General features: G+C 58.4%; 2 protein-coding genes across 9 annotated transcripts in view; both read right to left on the bottom strand.

Moving 5' to 3' along the window:
- Positions 1-1,046: 1,046 nt before the first annotated feature.
- Positions 1,047-6,330, bottom strand: UPK3B (uroplakin 3B). Of its 2 annotated transcripts, XR_004312560.1 has the most exons (7): positions 5,940-6,330; positions 5,633-5,782; positions 5,118-5,355; positions 3,763-3,842; positions 2,807-2,936; positions 2,118-2,339; positions 1,047-1,575 (listed from the first exon to the last, which is right to left on the bottom strand). XR_004312560.1 is itself a non-coding variant. In XM_006180981.3 (6 exons), the coding sequence occupies exons 1-6, from the start codon at positions 6,001-6,003 to the stop codon at positions 2,180-2,182; spliced, it is 822 nt and encodes a 273-aa protein (XP_006181043.1). In that variant the 5' UTR covers positions 6,004-6,328; the 3' UTR covers positions 1,047-2,179. The 2 variants fall into 2 exon arrangements, 1 of the variants encoding a protein (XP_006181043.1); XM_006180981.3 differs by having other exon boundaries at positions 1,047-2,339; positions 5,940-6,328.
- Positions 6,331-8,074: 1,744 nt separating this feature from the next.
- The window catches only part of DTX2 (deltex E3 ubiquitin ligase 2), a 34,021-nt gene continuing 23,429 nt past the window's right edge, over positions 8,075-18,666 (bottom strand). For 4 of the 7 annotated variants that reach the window (XM_032459615.1, XM_032459612.1, XM_032459613.1 and 1 more), the window contains 6 exons: positions 16,230-16,370; positions 13,397-13,476; positions 12,112-12,270; positions 11,279-11,440; positions 9,894-10,035; positions 8,075-9,361 (listed from right to left, as the gene is read on the bottom strand). In XM_032459615.1, the coding sequence (XP_032315506.1) occupies positions 8,829-9,361; positions 9,894-10,035; positions 11,279-11,440; positions 12,112-12,270; positions 13,397-13,476; positions 16,230-16,370 (1,217 nt within the window). In that variant the 3' untranslated portion in view covers positions 8,075-8,828. The remainder of the gene's footprint in view (positions 9,362-9,893; positions 10,036-11,278; positions 11,441-12,111; positions 12,271-13,396; positions 13,477-16,229; positions 16,371-18,666) is intronic. The other 3 variants (XM_014556041.2, XM_032459616.1, XM_014556044.2) reach the window with 3 other exon arrangements.

Here is an 18,666-nt window from a genome sequence, read left to right as displayed (position 1 = left end):
CCTCTCTTCCTCCTTCCTTCTTTCCTTTCTACTTGACTAATTTACACATGCCTCTAGAGTCACCTCACCCCTAGGAAGTCGCCTTGACCCTCAGATGGAATCACTTGTCTCCCTTGGGCTCCCTTGTCCAGTCTTCAAACACCATGTTGCAGTGTCTGTTCAGAGCCTGTCACCACAGTCAAGCCCCAGGTGGCCCTGATGGGGTGAGGGTAGCTCCTCAGAGGGCTCCAAGATGCTGTTCAGAAGTGAGGGGCAGCCCTGGGCATACACAGGACATCACAGGTCCTGGGATTGGCACAGATTCCGGTACTAAGAACAAGCCACAAAATGACCACAGGGACACCCCAGAGCCTGGGGCAATTCCTGCTCCCTGCTGATCCTTCAGCGTTGGGCAGGTTCATTCATCTTTTCACTCAGGGAATGCCAGTGGACCCCTCTACCACCCCACCACATCCTGGGCCTTGAGGGCTCTCCTGTCTGGTGTCGGAGCCAGGTCTGGGCAGGTCGTCATGGGAGGGCTGCCGGGGGCAGCCAGCGTTTAACCCTCCTCCAGTTTTAAGAATCCAAGAGGACCTGGGCTCTACACTAGAAGATTTTCAAAAGTGGCTGCCCAAAGGCTGGTTCCCATGGCCAGGTGTCACCCAGGACACCACGGCCTGAGCTCCTGAGTGCATCTGAATCTGCTCTGTCTACACCTGGAGGGGGTCTTGTGGCTGGCTGAGGTGCAGGCAGGATGGGAGAAAGACCACCAGGGACCAGAGGTGCATGGCTTTTGAAAGCAGACCCCTCTGAAGTGTCTGCCTGGGAGGAAGCACTGCTAAGTCCACCTGCGTTAGTGGGGGGCTTCCTGGCCCAGCAACACAGGGGTGGGCTTCCCTGAGGCCATCCGGAGACGGGGGCACCCTAAACGTACAGTTAAGGCTAGCAATCTAGGGGACAAGCTCAGGGCAGCCCCGGGTCTGATGTCAGGGGCAGGCTGGACAGGCCAGGCTGGGTTTCGCATGTAAATGCTCCTCTCCCAGAACCAGCGCTGAACACCACTGGGATGGAGGAACCAGACCGTATTTATTCATCTCCAGAGAGCAGGGACCCCACGCTGGCCACCGCCGCCAGCTGCCCTTCTCCGGGGGCGCCTGCACGCTGGAAGCCGCAGTCAGACTAGAGGGCCCGGGAGCGGCCGGGGGGACACGGGGTGGGGTGACCGTGGACAGAGCGCGACGGGCAGGTCACTGTGCCTGTTTTTCCATCTAGACAACGGTGGCAGCTGTGCGGATTGGACGACACACCATAAATCCTTAAGCGAGAGCGTGACTGCTCACCTCTCTGGCTAGGTCGAGGTGAAACCTGGAGTCCTGAAGTCCAGCTGAGCGGCTGCGGCTCCTGAACATCCCGCGGGACGTGCTGCCGCGCATAGGAGTGCGCACGCGCGGGACCCTGCGGCTGCGGTGCAGTGGCGCCCTCTTGTGGCCATAATGGAAACCACCGGCCTTGCGGGCGGATGGATGGACGCGGGAGAGTCTGAAGCCTGTCCTCCTGGGTGATCGTGGACCCCCAAGAGCCCACTGGAGTGATCGTCTGAGGAGTGAGAGCCCGAAGGTATCTGACAGTCTGAGGGAGTGATAGCCCCCCAACAGTAACAGCTCACATCAGGATACGTGGTCACAGGAGGCGCAGAGCAGTGAGCCAGCTCCCTAAGATCAGGACCCTGAGGGCCCCAGTCTAACACCGTGCGTGGCATGCAGCAGGTGCTCAATAAACGTTTGTGGAGTGAGAGTGAGTGGTGGGTGGGCCAGAGGGACAGAGGGAGACCATGATGGGCCCAGCCCAGCCCCCTGCACAGGGCAGAGCAAGGCCCCCTGCAGGCCTCCAGCTGGGGGTCTCTCCACGTGTCTCTCCACATCACCTCCTCGCAATCACTCATTCACTCGTACGAGGCAGACAGGAGTGGAGGAGGGGGCTGGATGCCCAGCCTGACCACAGCCCTCCCTTAAATACAACCTCATTGGCTGGAGAAGCGGGAAATGGGAAAGCCAAAGGCAGGGCTGTTAGTCGTTGGGTTTCAGGCAGGGTGGGGAAGCAGGATGGGAGAGGGAGCATGGGTTGCAGGGGCTGCGGACCTGCACTGTGTGCTGGTCCCCGCCATGTCCCCACTGCCCCAGCCCCAGCCACATGGGCCAGGCTAGGGGCTGAGGCTGGGCAGGGGTTCCAGACCAGGCTCACAGCCCACGGGCAGGGTGGCAGCCTCGCTGGGTGGGATGTGGTGGGTCATGTAGCGCTTCCCCATGAAGGAGCCGATGCGCAGCTGCTCCGGGGCCTCCTCCGGCCACCACAGGCTGGAGCTGGACAGGGAGAGGAAGAGGTGCTGGGTCCCTGCCCGGTGAAGCAGGCCGCTGAGCATCGCCTTCCCCACTCCCAGAGTCCTCCTCCTGCAGCCTCTGATCTCCCTTTCTTCCCATGTAGAGCCAGCTGGAGACCTGCCTCCTCCAGGTGGCCACCCTGACTACCTGGGTGTCAGTTCACTGAAATGACAGAGGGCTCATGGGAGAGAAAACAAGGCCCAGGAGGAGAAGGGTCTGAATAGAGCCAGGTGGCCCCTTCTCTGATCCTGTCATCAGAGGAGCTGCTGGATCACCTCCCTGGCCTCCCAGGTGAGAGATTCTTAGGGTAGAAATTCCCTGCACATCCCTGGAAGGAGCACCTCCCAACTTAAAACCACAGGGCTCATGGGGGGTTTCCAGGTGCTGGGGCCAGTGAGAGGGAAGGGGCTCTGGGTGGGAGGGGGGCCCTTGTGGGTGTCACCACTCACAAGCGCGTGGTGGAGGCGGCCAGGAAGGCCAGGAGCAGGAGGCCGGCCAGAGAAGAGAGGATGGAGGTTATGACGATCATGTCACCGTTTCGCCGCCCTGGCCAAGTATCAATGGAGCCTGGGGACTTCCCTGCACACGAAGTGGCTCTCAGAGACTGCCCCTGGATCCCAGGGCAGTCACCTCCCCACCGTGCTCACACCTAAGGTTGACTGCCTCCCATCCCCAGCCAGCCTCTTTAACTCACCCAACTGTCCCTCTCAGCTGGGCATCTGTGCTCTGCCAGCCTGGACCACCCATTGCTCCAGCCTCTGCCCTGGCCTCACTTGCTGGGCTGTTCCCACCAATACGCCCACCCACTGCCCTGCCCAGAGCTCAGGACTGACATGTGGCTGTCCTTCTACCTGGAGCCTGGCATTCAAGGCCTTCACATGACAAGACCCATCACCATCACCACCACCCCTGGTCTCCGCAGCCTGTCTCCCAGGCGCCCCCCACATGGAACACTCTGGCCTTTGACATGCAGTTTCCTTGGCCTAGTGAATCACCGGCCTCTTAGGGCCCTGCTGAGGGAGGCCTCCCAGGACCCAAGGTCCTGACCGCCTCCGGCCTCCTTCTTGCCCTGATCCTTCTCCTCTACCCGGCAGTGTTGGGCATGGGGTTGGCTCCCTGAAGGAGGGAAAGACTGTTTCTGTCCATGACTGGGCTGGGCACCTGAGGGTTGGCAAACATTTCGAGGTGGACAGAGCCGGTGTCTCTGCCGATGGGGCTGACCTAGGGCCTCACCCTCCAGCACAAGGTTCTTTTTAAGGGGTGGGAGTGCTGGACATGGACCCTGCCTCCGGGCCCCCAGTCCCATGGCAGCAGGAGGAGGGGCCAGCTAGGCACTACCATGGTGCAGAGAGCAACCAGTCCACGGGGGCAGACTGGACCCAGAGCGCCCCTCCCCCAGCACTACCTTGGTGGAGAGCGATGGGGTCGGACCACCTTGTCTCGGCCTGGGGTGAGCCCCTGGGGTCCAGCAGGAGGAACTTCACCCTGGGGAGAGGAGGAGGAGTGAGACTCAGAGCCTTAACTACCCTGGGCAGGGCACCACCTCAGCCAGGCCCCAGGCAGCTCCTGGGGGCCAGGTTGTGGCCTTTCTGTGTATGGGGGCGGACACATCAGGCCCAGCCATGGCCTGGCCCTGCTCTAAGAACCCTCTGAGACCTCTCCGGCCACAGTGCCCTCTACCAGCAGCCCCAGACTATCTGAACCAGTGCTCTCCAGACACTCTTTCTAGTTGAGGGGGTGCCTGGTAACTAAATGTCATGTACAGGGTGGGTCAGCAGGGTGCATGGGGCTGGGGGCCCCTGGCTTCCCAGAGGAGAACTGCTGGCTCTGTGGAGTCCATGAGGCTATGGAGGGCCCCCTGTAGGGGTGGGCACCCCAGACAAAGGCCAGGGAGGGAGGGGTGTGGTCAGCGTGCACACATAACCCAGGATCATGGGACAGGGCAGGCTGAGCTCGGAGGGCCATGTGGAGCTCAGGTGGGTGCTCTGGAAGGTTTCTGAGCAGCGAGGGACCTACGCAGGCTGGCACTGAGGGGAGCCGGCCCTGGTGGCTGCTGGGGGTGAGGCAGGAGGTGTAACTGGAGCCAGGGAGTGGCCACGGGGAGGGTGGACCTGGCCGGGCTGGGTGAGAGGGTAGAGGGAGGCGGGGGATGGAGGCTACACCTCCTCCCACATTCCCGGCACCGCCTGCCGGTTTGGGTTCTCCAGCCACAGACTTGGTCTCCCTGAGGACATCCCTGGCTTTGTCCCGGGCAGGGCAGCCCTCATCTGGACACCTGCTTTCTCACCCCAGCTCCACCCCTGACCTGGACAAGCCACTTGGTTCTGAATGCCTGCTTCTCCACCTGTAAAAGTGGATGGCAGTCTTCTCTCCTGCTTCCCTGCCTGAAACCCACTGACTGGCCCAGAACTCAGCCCCAGGCTTAGTTTCCTGCCAGATCTACCTGTGCGTGGGGCTATGACTGCAGCTTCGCCCCTGCTCTGGTGTCTGTGGACCCCACCTCACCCCACCCCCACCCCCACCAGTTCTGTGATGCCCACCCCCTCCTTGTGGGCCTCCTGGAGAGGCCTCATTCTGCCTGAGCCCTAGCTGCTCCTACCCAACAGAGGAAGAAACCAAGGCTTGTGAAGGAGAGGGGCTTGCTCGACCAGCAGACAGGAAGGGGCAGGACCAGGACAGAGGCCTAGGGGGAACCCTGGTCCCTGAAACCCCTCCTCTCCCAGCACAGCCCCCTTCCAGTGTCCAGGTCCGGTGACCCACCTGTAAGGTCCGGGGCTGGGGAGGGGGGCGTTGCAGTAGGGCGGCTGGTGAAAGTCAGCAAGGCAGCTGGTGTCATTGCCCACCCTAAGCACAGGGGCTCTCCTGCTGCCACCCACTGGGTCCTCACAGGGCAGCTGGTCCAGGGTCAGGGGCAGTGTCATATAGTGACCATCGGTCAGCAGCCTTGGGGAGGCTGGGATCTCAGCCAGTGACTGTGGGTTCTGGAAGTCCCTGGAGGCTGCAGGAGGGAGAGTCAGACAGATGGGGCTGGAAGATAGGTGAAGACCGGACCTTCCTCACTGTAGCCCCTGGCTGGGTCCAAGGCCTCCAGCCCTGCCCCTCCATGCCTCAGGGCCCAGAGTGCCCCTCCAGACCCAAATCAGACTTTGTCACCTCTCAGAGCCCCTTTAGGATAAAGCCTAAACTCCCAAACCATACTCCATTGTGAGGGGCTCCCAGGACCCCGCAGCTCTCCCCAGCTCCACCCTGGGCCCCAGACCTGCACCAGGACACACCGTTGCTGAAGGCCACCACCAGCCAGACGGTGTTGGCAGCACTGGCGTGCCCGTCCAGGACACAGCGCGGCTGCTCCAGGGAGAACGTGGTGGCCGTGACCTTCCCTTCCAGGTCCCAGGCTGTTATCTGCGGCGTGTAGGGGATGAGCTCTGTGGCCGTGGAGACAGGTGTGAGGGTCCAGGACCTGCTGCCCCTGGGGCTGCCTCTCCCAGTTAGAGGGGGTGGGCTCCCAAGTCCAATCACTCCAGCAGGTGCCCCAGCCCTTGGGGCCTGGCCAGGCGCACCCATCCCGGGACCCTCACTCACCCAGACCCCGGCAGGGCTGGACCCAGACCAGCACCACGAACAGCAGCAGCCAGGGGAGGCCCATGACAGCCTCCGGCCTGCTGAGCACAGGGCCTTCTTCCACATCCACATCTACAGCCTGGGGCTGGTCTGGCCGCCTCTGGCCACACCCCTTCCCCCAACACCCTGGGCCTGGAGGAGCTGGTTAGTCAGGCTGCCCAACTGGCCAAGGGCTTGAAAGACCTGAAAATGTAAGTGTACCCTCCCCACCCAGCCCAGCCCACCACTAGGAGGGAGATGGGCAGGGCTCTGGTGTGGGGCAGGCCAGTGTCCGTTCCACCACCAGAGCTGAGAGAAGAGAGGCCCCTGAACTCTCAGATGCCGGCCAGGTCACCCCTGAGTCCCATGTCTGAATTTGCACCCCACCCAGCCTCCCAGCCCTAGGGGGAAGGTGATCTCTGGAAACATGGGCTCAGGGCCACATGCCAGAGATTCCTGCACCCCAGGTGCCAGGAGCCTCCCTCTGGCCTTCTGTTGTTCCTACCCAGGGAGGGAAGAGGGTGGCTCCAATTTGTCAGGCTCCAGCCCCATCACAGCCCCCTGGCCCTGCCTTCCCTCTGCAAGGCCACATCCTCCCTCACTCCTCAGTTCTTTTATCCAAAGGAATAACATGGAGTCAGATAAAGGATTGTAGAGCCCTTGACAGCTGACAGGTCCCCTACCTACATTACTCTCATATGAGTTCTCACAGTATTTTTATTAAGATATAATACTTACACATACCATTAATGTACAGTTCAGTGGGTTTTTCTTAAACAAGGAAGGTTTTATTTTTTTTTATAAGAATTCTGGAGGAGAATGGCTGCTAGCATGGGCTTAGTCAAGTAGGGTCAATGTCTCTGAGATTCTCTTGGCCTTTTTGTCTTTTTATCAAGATGGCTGCTGTGGCTCCAGGCGTAAAGTTCTCAATCAAGGTAGGAAGAAGGGATGGGCAAGGAGGTGTTACCCAATCTGTCTCTTTTATCAGAAAAACATGAGCTTTCCTAGAAGCCTCTGTAGACTTCCTCTTAAATTTCACTGGTCATAAATCACTGATCCCAGAACCTTTTCATCACTCCCAAAGGAACTGTACCCATTAAAACAGTAACTCCCCACTCCCCCTCCCTCTAGCAACCACTACTGTACTTTCTGTCTCTATGGATTTGCCTCTTCTGGACATTCATATAAATGGAATCACACAGTATGTGTCCTTTTCTGTCTGGTTTCTTTCACTTGGCATAACGTTTTCAAGGCTCATCTACATTGTATGTGTTAATACTTCATTTTTTCTGGCTGAATAGCATTCCATTGTATAAACAGATCATAGTTTGTATATCCATTCAGATGATGGATATTTAGGTTGTTCCCACTTTTTGGCTATTATGAATGTTACCATGAACATTCATATACACATTTTTGTGTTTTCAATTCTTGGATATTTATCTAGGAGTTTATTTGCTGACTCACATGGTAACTACTTTTTGAGGCACTGCCCAACTGTTTTCCAGAGTGGCTGCATTTTACATTCCCACTGGCAGTGGACGAGGGTTCCAGTTTCTCCACATTCTCACCAATATTTACTTCCTTTTTTTTTTATAACCACCCTAATGGGTATGAAGTGGTATCACCTTGTGGTTTTGATATGCATTTCCCTAATGACGGTGAGCATTTTTCATATGCTTGTCAGCCATCTGCATATCTTTCACAGAGAAATGTCTATTCAAGTCCTTGATCCACTTTTTAAAAATTTGGGATTTGTTGTTTCTCGTTGGGTTGTACGAGTTCTTGATATATTCTAGATATCCGACCCCTACCAGGTATATAGCATTTGCAAACACTTTTTCCCATTCTGACTCTGTGCTGTCATGGCGGAAGCTGGGGGCGGGGGGGACTCAGGTGTCCACTCAGCTCCTGTGTCCTGTGAGCCAGTGAAGTGAGTCTCCCTACGGAGCCAAACAGGGTTGGGGTCTGGCTTCTCTTTCAGTGCATTCCGGTCCTCCCCAGACCAGCTTCTCCATGAGGCAAGTGGGCATGGTGCCCACAAAAATGCCTTAATTTCTTTTAAAATCAGAAGGAAAAAGAAAGAAGAGGAAATTCTAGAGGAAAATGCTCTAGTATACTTTGTAGCAACACATTGTAAAATATAATTTATTTATTTTTCCTATGGAGAAAAGGGTTTATGAAGGCAAACCCCTCTCCCCCGCATCCATTGCTCAACCCTGAGTATCTCTTCAGCCCCAGGCCACAACCACTCCCTCCAGGCAGACAGCAGGCCTTGGAATATTGGATCCTCCTTCTAAGAAGGTGGGGAAGAATTAGAACTTTGAGGATGGCATGAGACCAATTTGGCCTGGATCCCAGCCCTGGCTCTACCACTAAGTCACTGTACTCTCCAACCTGTTTCCTCACCTGTAAAATGGAGACAGCAGCACTTGCCCGATAGTGCTTAGTAAGCCAGAACCCTGGAAAAGTAAACGAGATGGGCTACATGGGAGGGTGGGACCCAGCAGAGCAGCTGGACTGCAGGTGGCAAGGAGAACTGGGGCAGGGCACAGGGAGCAGTTAAGGTCAGCGACACAGACTACCAGGCCTCACCGGAGCCTCGGTTCTTCATTTAGGAAATGGGGGTTGGATGGGCAGCCTGTGAGGTCCCTCCCTGCTCTGTTGCAGCAGGACACATGTGCTGGCCTTCACACATCAGATTTGTCTCTCACACTCACTCACTCACACACATGCAGCCCCTCCACTGACAAACCCGCCAGGGCCTGCAGACTTTGGCTATAGGGTATTTATTGCAAACAGAACATCTGAGGTATGAGAAGCTGACCTAGACCCAGGCCTGCCCCTGGCTGGGGGTGTGGCAGTCTCTCCTCACCCCCTGCCAGGCCCCCGGCACTGAGGGCCCAACGCAGCCCACGATGGACGGAGCGGTCCAAGCACTGAGGTAGCTGCATCCTGAGCCCCACAAGCACAACTCCCAGCCTCGGCTGTTCTCACGCAAACCTGGGCCGGGAGGGGAGGGGAGGGGGACAGGCAGGCAGAAGCCCCGACTCCAGGTGGAGCCCACCTGTGCCCCCTACAAACATTCCAGCCTCTGAGGAAAGGCACCTTCCCACCTGCCCATCCCAGGGGCAGCTCCGCATGGTGGGTGGAGATAGGACCAGCCAGGCCGCGGGTCACTGCTGCTCCAGGCAGTCCTCGGTCACCCCCTGGGCGGCCAGCTCGGCCAGCACGTTCTGCAGGTAGTTGGGGTCGGGGTAGCCGTGGCCAGTCACATTGCGGTCCATCTCGGTCTTGTGGTGAATCTCGTTCCACACCACTGTGTCCGTCTCGCCTGTGGTGCTGGACGTCCCCACGGTGAAGATAAGCCGCCTCTTCCAGGCCACCTTCAGCAGCTCCAGGACCTGCCCGGGGCGGGCCGAGGGGAAGGGGAGGGCCGTGAACGAGCGCTCAGACAAAGTGCAGCTGCTGCGCAGGCTGGAGGGCAGACGCCTTCCCACCCCTCACCTCCTGCAGCCTCTTCACACCCTCGGAGCTGTTTCCGCCCCAAAGCCACCACGCTGGCTGTTCTGTCTGCCTGGAAGGCTCTTCCCCAGACTGCTTGGAGCTGGGAAGTCCCAACTCAGGTCTCAGTGCAGAGGTGGCTCCAGAGACTACCCAGGTCACCCAGGGTAAGGCGGCCCCAGTCCCTTCCTATCCCGTCGCACGAGGCTGCAGGCACATGCCTGTCCTCCCACAGGAGCACCTGTGGAGCCTGGTGGTCTCTCCCTTTACCCCTGGCACCCGGGACACCTCACCCACCCAGGTCCCTGGGAAGGGACAGCCACACCCCAGTCGGGCCCTGAGCCTGGTCCCCCTCCTCCTGTCGCAGTGAGAATGTGAGCAGGAGCAGAGTTGATGTGGTCACCAGGCTGGGCACCCCCGCCAGCCACCCACCGCACACAGGCAGCCGGGCCCAGACGCAGAGGGCCGGGGGCCGGGCCTTCACCTTGCGGCCCTGGGCATTGTCCGGAAGGTAGCACTGGCGGGGAAACCCTCTGGCAGTGAACGGCTTTCCAGGGTTGGGGTGTTCGGGGCCCTGCAGGAGGAACACAGATGCACAGGTACTCAGGACACAGAAGCCTGGCCTCACCCCTTCGCCTTCCTGGGGGGCTATTTCTGCACACAAGTGACCAAATCAACTCTTGTCTCAGCCCGGCTCTAAAGACGCACCAGGAACATGGCCCCCCATCCACGACCACCCTCCCTGAATCCAAGCTACTCTGCTTGGTACCAGACACTCCTGTTAATTTTCTCCACTGCGCATGAGACTGGGACCCCGTTAAAGGCTGGGACGGAAGCTCCTACTTCGCTGGCGATCGTCTGGGCACTAGGCTGTCTGGACTGGGTGGCAGGGCCCACCTTTTTGACACCCTCACCTGGCCACACAGCCCCTCCACTCCTCATTCCAGAAGTGGGTGGAGCGGGACCCCTGAGACAGTGACAGCAGGCTGGGCAGAGGGTGGGGGCTGGAACAGCGCACGGCCCTTGCTCCTGCCCTCGGCCACACACCATGTACAACTCCGAATTCCCCCTCCCACTCTGTGGCTCTAATGCTGTGTGGAATGTTTCTAAATTTCACTTTGAGCCACAAAGAACTGGAGGGAAACCAAAGAAAAGCACATAATTAAACAAAACAGAGGGCCATCACGTCAGACTGCTGGCCCCCACTGCCCTGTATCTTCCTAACCCATCCAAGCTCTGAGGTCCCTCTAGTCCAAGGCAGAAACCTAAAGGGCCAGGGCTCCCATCTGGGTCTCCACTGGGACCCTGGGGCCTGCAGCCTGGGTTCCTGTCTTGTTCCTGACATCCAGACCTGGCCCTGCATACCCGAAGCAGGTCTGGCCAGTGAGCCTAGATCTGACTCAAGAGCAGGCAGTCCTCACTGCTGGCACCTCCCCGCGCCGTGCTCTGCCCCCCTGGGAAGGTTCCTGCTCTCAGGCTCCCCAGCCAGCCAGCTCCTCCACACGTCTTCCTCTGGCTTATATGCTAGTTGGCCTTCCATCCAGTACAAGTCCAGCTAAGATGCCTCTGCCTCCAGGAAGCCCTCCCTGGTTCAAGAAAGGGCTAGGGCTATCTCTTTGCTTCCCCAACCCTAAAAGTCTGCTCCAGCCCCCAGCACTAGTGCCTCCTGGTTCCTGGCAACCTGGAAACTGGCAGTTCGGGCAGCCTCACAGTGCCCTGGGGGCAGACTGCTGGAAGGGGATGTGACAGAAGAACACCAGAGAGGAACTGATTCCAGAAAGATCTGAGGAGGCTCCTCCTGTGCGGGGGACCCTTACCTGAATGCCGTGGGGGATGTTGTAGACTATGAGTATCGTCCCGCAGTCCTCGTGACCGGGGAGGGACACCTGGAACGTGAACACCTCCATCTTCCCCCGGGGCTGGGTCCCAGTTTTCTCCCCGTAGATGGTTTTACAGGAAGGACACTGCAAGCTTCCATCCTGGGACAAGGTAGAACACCGCGGACTGAGCCGTGGGCCCTGTATTGCACCCAGCCCCAGCCACCCCACTGTCTAGACAGGAAAAAGGCCCGCAGGGGAATGGGTTTGGCCCCTGGTCACACAGCAGGTCCTGGGCACATTGTCTGACTCCCCAGGCAGCCTCCTTGCACAGAAACTCGATTCCAACAGCTTCCTTGGAAAGATAAGTTTTACCCCAGAAACCCATTATGCCATCTTCATTAAAGGGGCAAGTACTCGGAGACTGGCATCAGGTAGGAAAATTAGGTTTATGAGCAAAAGTATGCATAGTTGAGTCATGCTTAAAATCGAACAGAAAGCCTATGACTGATGGACTGTGAACACTGGGCCCCTGACTGGCACGTGACGGATGCTGTGGAGAGAGGCCAAGCTGGGCGGAAGGTCTACCACGTGCCTCAGTTCCCTCTGTCCTCTCAACCTCTGTCCACTCCGGATGAACTACAGCACAGGAAAGGCAACACCTGCCACCCACCATCATCCTGTTACGGGGCCAGGGCTGCAGACATCCTGAGGCTGCCTCTAAGAGTGCCTGAGGCCCTTCACAGGGCAGCCCAGACACCTACTCAGGGGCAGCATGACCAGGATAGGCTGTGGGCAAGTGACTCCAAACCCTGAGGGGGCGCCACAGGTACCTTGTTCCCAGTGCAGTACATGGCCAGCAGGCAGAGCAGGTGGAAGGCGTGGCTGCACTTGGCAAGGCGGCCCACAGACATGGGCCCGATGGTCTTGCTGTCGGTCACGTCACTGTACCCGGATGCCACAGACAGCTTCTCCATACAGATGATGCAGTCCTGGAGAAAGACCCAACAGGGCACGCTCACCACAGCCCCTGCGTCCCGAGGGGCAAGTCGAGTAGGACAAGACCCTTGACAAGCTGAAATGCTGGATTATAGTCAAAGTCAACCTGACAGCTGTTTGTTCCAGCGGCCGGGAACACAGCTGAGCCGGGGGACCTGTGCCGTCAGAGGGCTCGCCGTAGCAGAGGTGACCCCAGGCAGCACTGAGTGTGAGGGCCAGTGTAGTAACTGAAGCACAGGCCAAGAGGGCAGCAGGACAGCCAGCCAAAGGACAGGAGAGGCCCTCAAAACTGGGCTTTGAGGAAAAAGGGAACCTGTCAGATGCACGAGCACAGGAACCGGTATTCCTGGTAGACAGAAGAGAACATTCCGAAGCATGAACCAGCATTTTGTTTGGGAGGAGCGGTGGCCCCTGCAGGACAGGGGGTGACCAGAGTAGGGGAGGTGAGACGAGGGGGAAAGGGCCAGGTCCTGGGAGGTTCTGACGGCCACGCTCCGGGTTGGGACTTTGTCTTACACAGCAGAGGCCCGGCTGAGGGACTGTGAGCAGGGGGCACTAAATCAACACGGCCACGTGTCTGCAGTATGGATGGCAGCTTGGAGGGGAGGCGGCTGGAGGTGAAGGAGCCCCGCTGGGCCGGATGAGCACAAGAGCAGAGAGAGTCAGAAAGACCGCTATGAAGGGGGAGTACATGGTGGGCTACAGGGAGGGGATGATGTGAGGATGACTTTCAGGTTTCTGTCCAAACATCCAGGTACTTGCCACGTACTTGACTTGCAGGAGAAAGAGGCAAGAGAGTCCTGGCACAACCAACCTTGAACCCACCCCTCCAGATTCCCCAGAACTCTCCATTCAAATTGGTGAGAAGTGGCACCGTTGGCCCCAAACGAGGTTCAGCAGAGAGAAGTCCGGGTCCTGATGAAGCCGTACGTGGGGTGGGAGGGCCAGGTTAATCATAGGAACCCTGGCTGGCCTTCCCAACAGCCAGGGGGGCAGGACCACTCTCTGGACACTCCACAGGAAGCATCCTTCTGGCAGAAGACAGGCTGGTGTCCTCATCTGGGGCCACCCCTTGTTTCTAAACAAAATCAAAAACAGCATGGCTCCCCTGATACGTACCTCATCTGGGGCTGTCTTTAGCTCTTCAGTATACTTTTTTATCACCAGCTCTGGCTCCGGCTCTGGCTTTGGAGGCCCTCCTAGGAAAGAGAAGAACATAAGTGGTGTCCCGAGGAGAAGGAACTGGAGATGCTGAAACGAGAGAGGAAGGACAAGGGAGCGGCCCAAGCTGCCAGGAAGAATGTTAGGGGTTCAGAGGGGAAGGTTAGCGTGCAGGAGAGAAGAGATTGAACCAGGCTCAGAACACTCCAGAGCTCTGCTGGCCAAGCCCTTCCCAGGCCACTCACTGGGGACCTGGCCCCAAGAGCCCTGGAGGAGGTGGAAGAGGGGCAGAGACAGCAGCTGGTCACAGCCCTCAGGAGCCACGGACTGGCCCTCGGCCACAGCCCTGTGCACCTTTGCTCAGGAAACTGAACCCAGGCTTCGGAGGACATGCAGGAGAGCCAAACTGCAGCTTCTAAAACAAATACTCTGGAACATGACCTGGCCGTGTTATTTTACTCAGCTTGCATCATTCTTGTAAGAGTGTCTCGGTAAGAGAAGTAAGTTTTCTATACCTGAAACTAATGTAATATTATAAATCACCTATACTTCAATTTTTTAAAAATGGTTAAAAAAAAGAGAAAAAAATAAATGAATAAAAATTTTGAAAGAGAGAGAGATTTTCTAAGTCTAGCATGTAGTGCGTCCCTGCCCCACGAGGGCATCTGTGTGCGTGCCGAATGCAGGTGACGGCCACACTGCCCTGGCCACCGCAAGCCGAAAAGTCTTCTCAGGCCTGTCCTTGGACTGTGGGTTGTCAGTGATAAGCCTCCTCAGTTCCTAAGCTGCCCACAGCTCTCTGCTCTCGAAGCCTCCGCTCCTCTGTGAGCACCTATGCGTGAAGCTGGGAGGGAAGGCCCTGCACCTACATAAACACTGCACCCTGCGCCAAAAAGGCCCACCCCAAGGACAAGAGACTCCCCCACATAGACAGAATTGGTACAGCCGGGGTGTTCCAGGCAGAGGCAGCAAAGCCCTGAGTGCAGGAGTAGAGAGGAGGGGCCAGGGAGGCTGGTGCAGCCTGGGAAAGCAGCCCTGGCAGGGCTCCTCATCCTGCCTCAAGGTTGAGGGGAGCTCTGGGTCCTGGCTTCTCAGACCAGAGGGGCTCTGGTGTGAGCCCGAGCTCATGGCCATCAGCCTGTGGCTGCAAAGACTTCCAAGCCTGAGGGCTTAACAGCTGAGCCCACTCTAGACCAGACAAGGCCAGGTGACAGTTATGAGGGGAGCGGAGAGGCTGGGACCAGGTGGTACCAGGTTGGATTCTGGCTTTCAGGCTGGGACCAAGTCAAGTCACCTCTGAGTCTCAGTTCCCTCATCTAAAGTGGAGACCTAATCCAACCAAAGCTGTGACGGCTGTAAAGGCACACGCTGCTCTGACCTGAAAGGCAGCTACAGGCAAAGGAGGACCACACCCCCCATACACACACACATGCACACACACACATCCATACACACAGACTTCTAAGACCCTGACTCCCTGGTCACTGAGAAGAAAGCCAGACCAAAACACCAGGACCACTGGCACCGGGTGGCCATCCCAGTAGCTGGGACTCTACTCAGATTGAGGGGAGAAGCTTTCTAGAAAAGCCTGGTGGCAACAGGCGAGTCTCCAGCTGAACCCCGAAATCCCTCTGGCGAGGCCCGGCTTGGCATCCCCTTCTTCTCCTCTGTCCTCGCCTAGGCAGCCTGTCAGAACTGAAGAGCCTTGTTTCTCCAAGGGGGCCAGCCAGGCTACGTCAACCTGATGAAAGGGACATCTGAGCCCAGGAAGGCTAGAGGGTCTGCCGAGAGCCCGTGTTTCCCTGGGGCAAACCCGAGTGCCTCAGGAAGCTGCTGGCCTACCTGCCCACAGACTCTGCTCCACCTCCAAGGCAGAGTATGAAGTGGGGGTCAGGATCGACTGCTAAAGGTGGTGTGGGGGCTAGGCAGGTTAAGCCCCACCTCCCCCTGGGCCATCCCCCTACCATGTGGGGTCGGGGTTAGACAGGCAGTGAACACGATCTGAGCAAGATCTGAGCAAGATCTGAGCAACCACTGTCACTATGCGCCAGGCTTCCTGTGTGTATTTACTTCCCATTCCTCCCACAACCAATCTGCCAAGAGTAGGAGGCACTCGGCTCCTGAATGGAGACACTTGTGTGAGATCGCACAGCTGGTAAGCGCAGGAACTGAGGCAGAAACCCAGGACTGGCTGAGCCAGAGCCGTGTTCCCTCTCACCACACCATCCTGAAGGTCACCTGGGTGATCATGCTTCTCCGGCCCAATTATGGAGGCAAAGCCACCATCAGTTTTAGAAATGATAGATTGAGAACTGACTACCCACAGGTCCCTCCAAGTGAGTCTTGTTAGAACTCACAGCACCTTCCGAAGTTTCTAAAACCCCTTCTTCCCAGCCGTGTGACGGGCAGGGCAGACTCCTCTGAAGTCGCCCCACACAGGTTAGCCCTTCCTAAGACACACAACTGGCCCCAGTGGAAGGGACAGAGATGTCCCCCATCCTGAGCCAGGCCTCGCCCTGAATCTGTGTTTACAGAGTTGCTGAGTCCTCAAGAACAGGCCCCTCACACTCCAACTGTGCCGCGAAGACAGAACTGTACTCTGGGTCTCAGTGGGAAGCAGATTCCTGGGGGCACCTCCGCTGCAGGGCCGGAAGAAGGGCCACCGAGCCTCTCCTCTGGCAGGTGAAGGGCCATGGGCGTCAGAGAAGAGCGATCAGTGCAGGAGAGTCAGAGGAGGAAGACTCGGAGGAGGCTTAGCAGAGGCCAGAGGGTATTTGTGAGCAGAAACTACCTTTCATGGACATTTTCCTCAATCTCTTAACTGAGCTGTGACTTTTAGAGGCCAGACAGGAGGCGGGAGGGCTGGCGGGCTGGGGTGCGCGGCTAAGACACACGGGGAGTCCAATGGCTGACATCAGAATACTCGTCATGCCTACACGGGGTGCGAGATCAGACATGCAGAGAGGGGAGAAACGTTAGAAGGAGTCATTCGGCACGTGACCTCCAAACACCCCACCGGGCTGCGTCCAGGGGGGACTGCCGACGGCCATTGGGACCTGACGATCTCCCTGGGGAATCTGGCCGCTTGAGGCTGCCAGGGCCAACCTGGGCCGGCAGAACTAAGCTCCAGATCAGGAACTGGAAAATGCCCGGCCCTTGGGAGCGCCGGCCCCAAGTTCCTCAGGTGTCTGTACAAGCCACCAAGCAGCCCGTGCCCAGGGCATGCAGAGCACAAGGCCGCTGCTTCAGGAGAGAAGAGGGTGGAATGCCACCCCAGGAAGCCTCCTGAGGGGTTCCGAGTGGACATCTCTCCGTGCCAGGCGCAGGAAGGAGAGCAGAAGGGGCGACCCAGAAGGGCGCAGCCAAGATACGGAAACGCTGGAGCTCCCAATCCTCCCTCTGAGCGGCCATGGCTGTACCCCCTTGGCTCCTGGTCACCTTGCTCCCAGTGGGGCGATGCCTGTTTTCCACGCCCCTTCCGGCCTGTCTAGGTGCTTTCAGCGCCATCGCTGGGGTGGGCAAGCAGGAATGCTATCCCTGCGCCTGCTCCCTGACCAAGGCATCCCCAGGGCCCGTGACCACTCCTCAGGAGCAGCTGAGGTCCCAGGCCATGGCTTCCTTCTCTGGTGCCCACAGCCGAGGCTCAAACAGCCCCTCTGCCCTGGGTGGGAGCACGGAGGGCAGCCATGGCGGGGGGGGGGCGGGGGGGGCGGGGGGCGGGGCGGGAGCTGCAGCAGGCAGCCTCGCCGAATGGACTATCCAGCCCTGTCACTCCTTCCCTAGGCCTGCAGGGGGCGCCTCACTCCTCAGCCTGGTGCTCCACAGGCACCCTAGCCGGACTCTGGCCCACACTCCCTAAAGACCTGGAACACACCATGTTCTCCTGATGGAGACCTCGTTCCTGCCACACCCTCAGCCCACCCTGCTGCCCACAGCACTCCCCACCCAATCCTCCCTATCCCCAGTCTGGCTCCAAAGCACCTCCTCCCCTGGGAAGGGAGCTCCAGGCTTCTCCTCAGGCCCCTCTCTGAGGGGGGGCTTTCTGGGTGCTCAGAATCTGGCATGGGGTCTGGACTCAGCGGACAGGCCAGATGGACATGCTGCCAGCTCCAGAGGCGAGCTGGCGTGGAGAGGGGAAGGCTGGCCTCGGAACCCATTTGGGCCCCACTGTGGCTTCCACCAGAGGAACAAAGGCTCTCAATGGGGCAAATGTGCCCAGCCGGGGACAGAAGCAGAGGTCAGCAGCCTGGGCAGCACAAGGTGCGTTGCGGTGGTCGTACCACAGGAGACACCAAAGTGCACACTAGAAGACCGAGGCCAGACCTGGGGCACCAGCTCATCAGGTAATGCAAGGCCAGCAGTGTCCCAAGAGTGTTCCTGGGCTCAAATGTGGGTTCCCTTGGGAACTAAATGTCAACAGGAACCAAATGGCAAGCGGGCACAGGGGGCAGATAAAGAAAGGGAACAATTCCTTAGTTGACCCCTGGAGCTGTGTACTGACCGTGACCTCTCTCCCCAACAGCCACCAGCTCCCTCCCTCCAACCAGCCCTCTCCTCGAGCAGGTGGGCAGGTAGCCATTCCCTGAAATAGCCACGTTCCCCTTCAACTGTCTCTCTCACTCTGCTGACCGTTCCCACCACCAGAAAAGTCCTTGCGTATCTGTTTTTGACTGACTGTCCTCCCCACACCAAGCACGCGGGGCAGGACCCAGGCATAGGAGACGCCCAGTCCCCGTCCGCTGGGGAGCAGACACCCTGAGGCCACCAGGTCAGCCCGCAAGAGGCTGGCATGAACAATACTCCTATCCTTTTCAGGGTAGGAACCACTCCCCACAATTCAAGCTACAGACACAGAAGTCTCAACTTAGATGCCCGCAGAGAAACAGCCCCAGCCCTGCGGGTCTGCCTACTTGTGAGAAAGTGTAAGAATCACCCCACACCCGACCAACACTCCACAAAAGCGGCATCCAGTGGACAGGATTGGAGAGGGGGCACTGAGATGGGCCATCACATCTTCCCCAACTGCAAGGGCTCAGGGACAGCCCCCCCCCCCAAATGCCTAATATCCCCAAATAACCGGAACAGCTCCTACAGCAGTGGCTTCTCCTGCACTCGTCTTGGTCTGCCAGAGCCCCCAGCAGTCCCCGGACAGAGTCAGATGTGTGCACGCCTCCCTTCTGATGCCCAGCGTTGGTCTTGTATCTAGTGACCAGGGCTCAGCTCCAAGA

Source organism: Camelus ferus, chromosome 18 (genome assembly GCF_009834535.1).
Source record: "Camelus ferus isolate YT-003-E chromosome 18, BCGSAC_Cfer_1.0, whole genome shotgun sequence".
Classification (NCBI taxonomy): domain Eukaryota; kingdom Metazoa; phylum Chordata; class Mammalia; order Artiodactyla; family Camelidae; genus Camelus; species Camelus ferus.
The sequence above is the reverse complement of the archived record's forward strand: the minus strand, read 5'-3'. Positions and strand labels throughout refer to the sequence as shown.

Bases quoted from the DNA above. Each gene is read 5' to 3' on its own strand.
- UPK3B (XM_006180981.3), bottom strand. From the start codon at position 6,003: ATGGGCCTCCCCTGGCTGCTGCTGTTCGTGGTGCTGGTCTGGGTCCAG. The intron at 3,843-5,117 runs GTGGGTCACCGG...TCCTCTCCCCAG, and splicing joins CCCAGCCCCGGACCTTACAG to GGTGAAGTTCCTCCTGCTGG. The intron at 2,937-3,762 runs GTAGTGCTGGGG...CTTCGTGTGCAG, and splicing joins CCCCATCGCTCTCCACCAAG to GGAAGTCCCCAGGCTCCATT.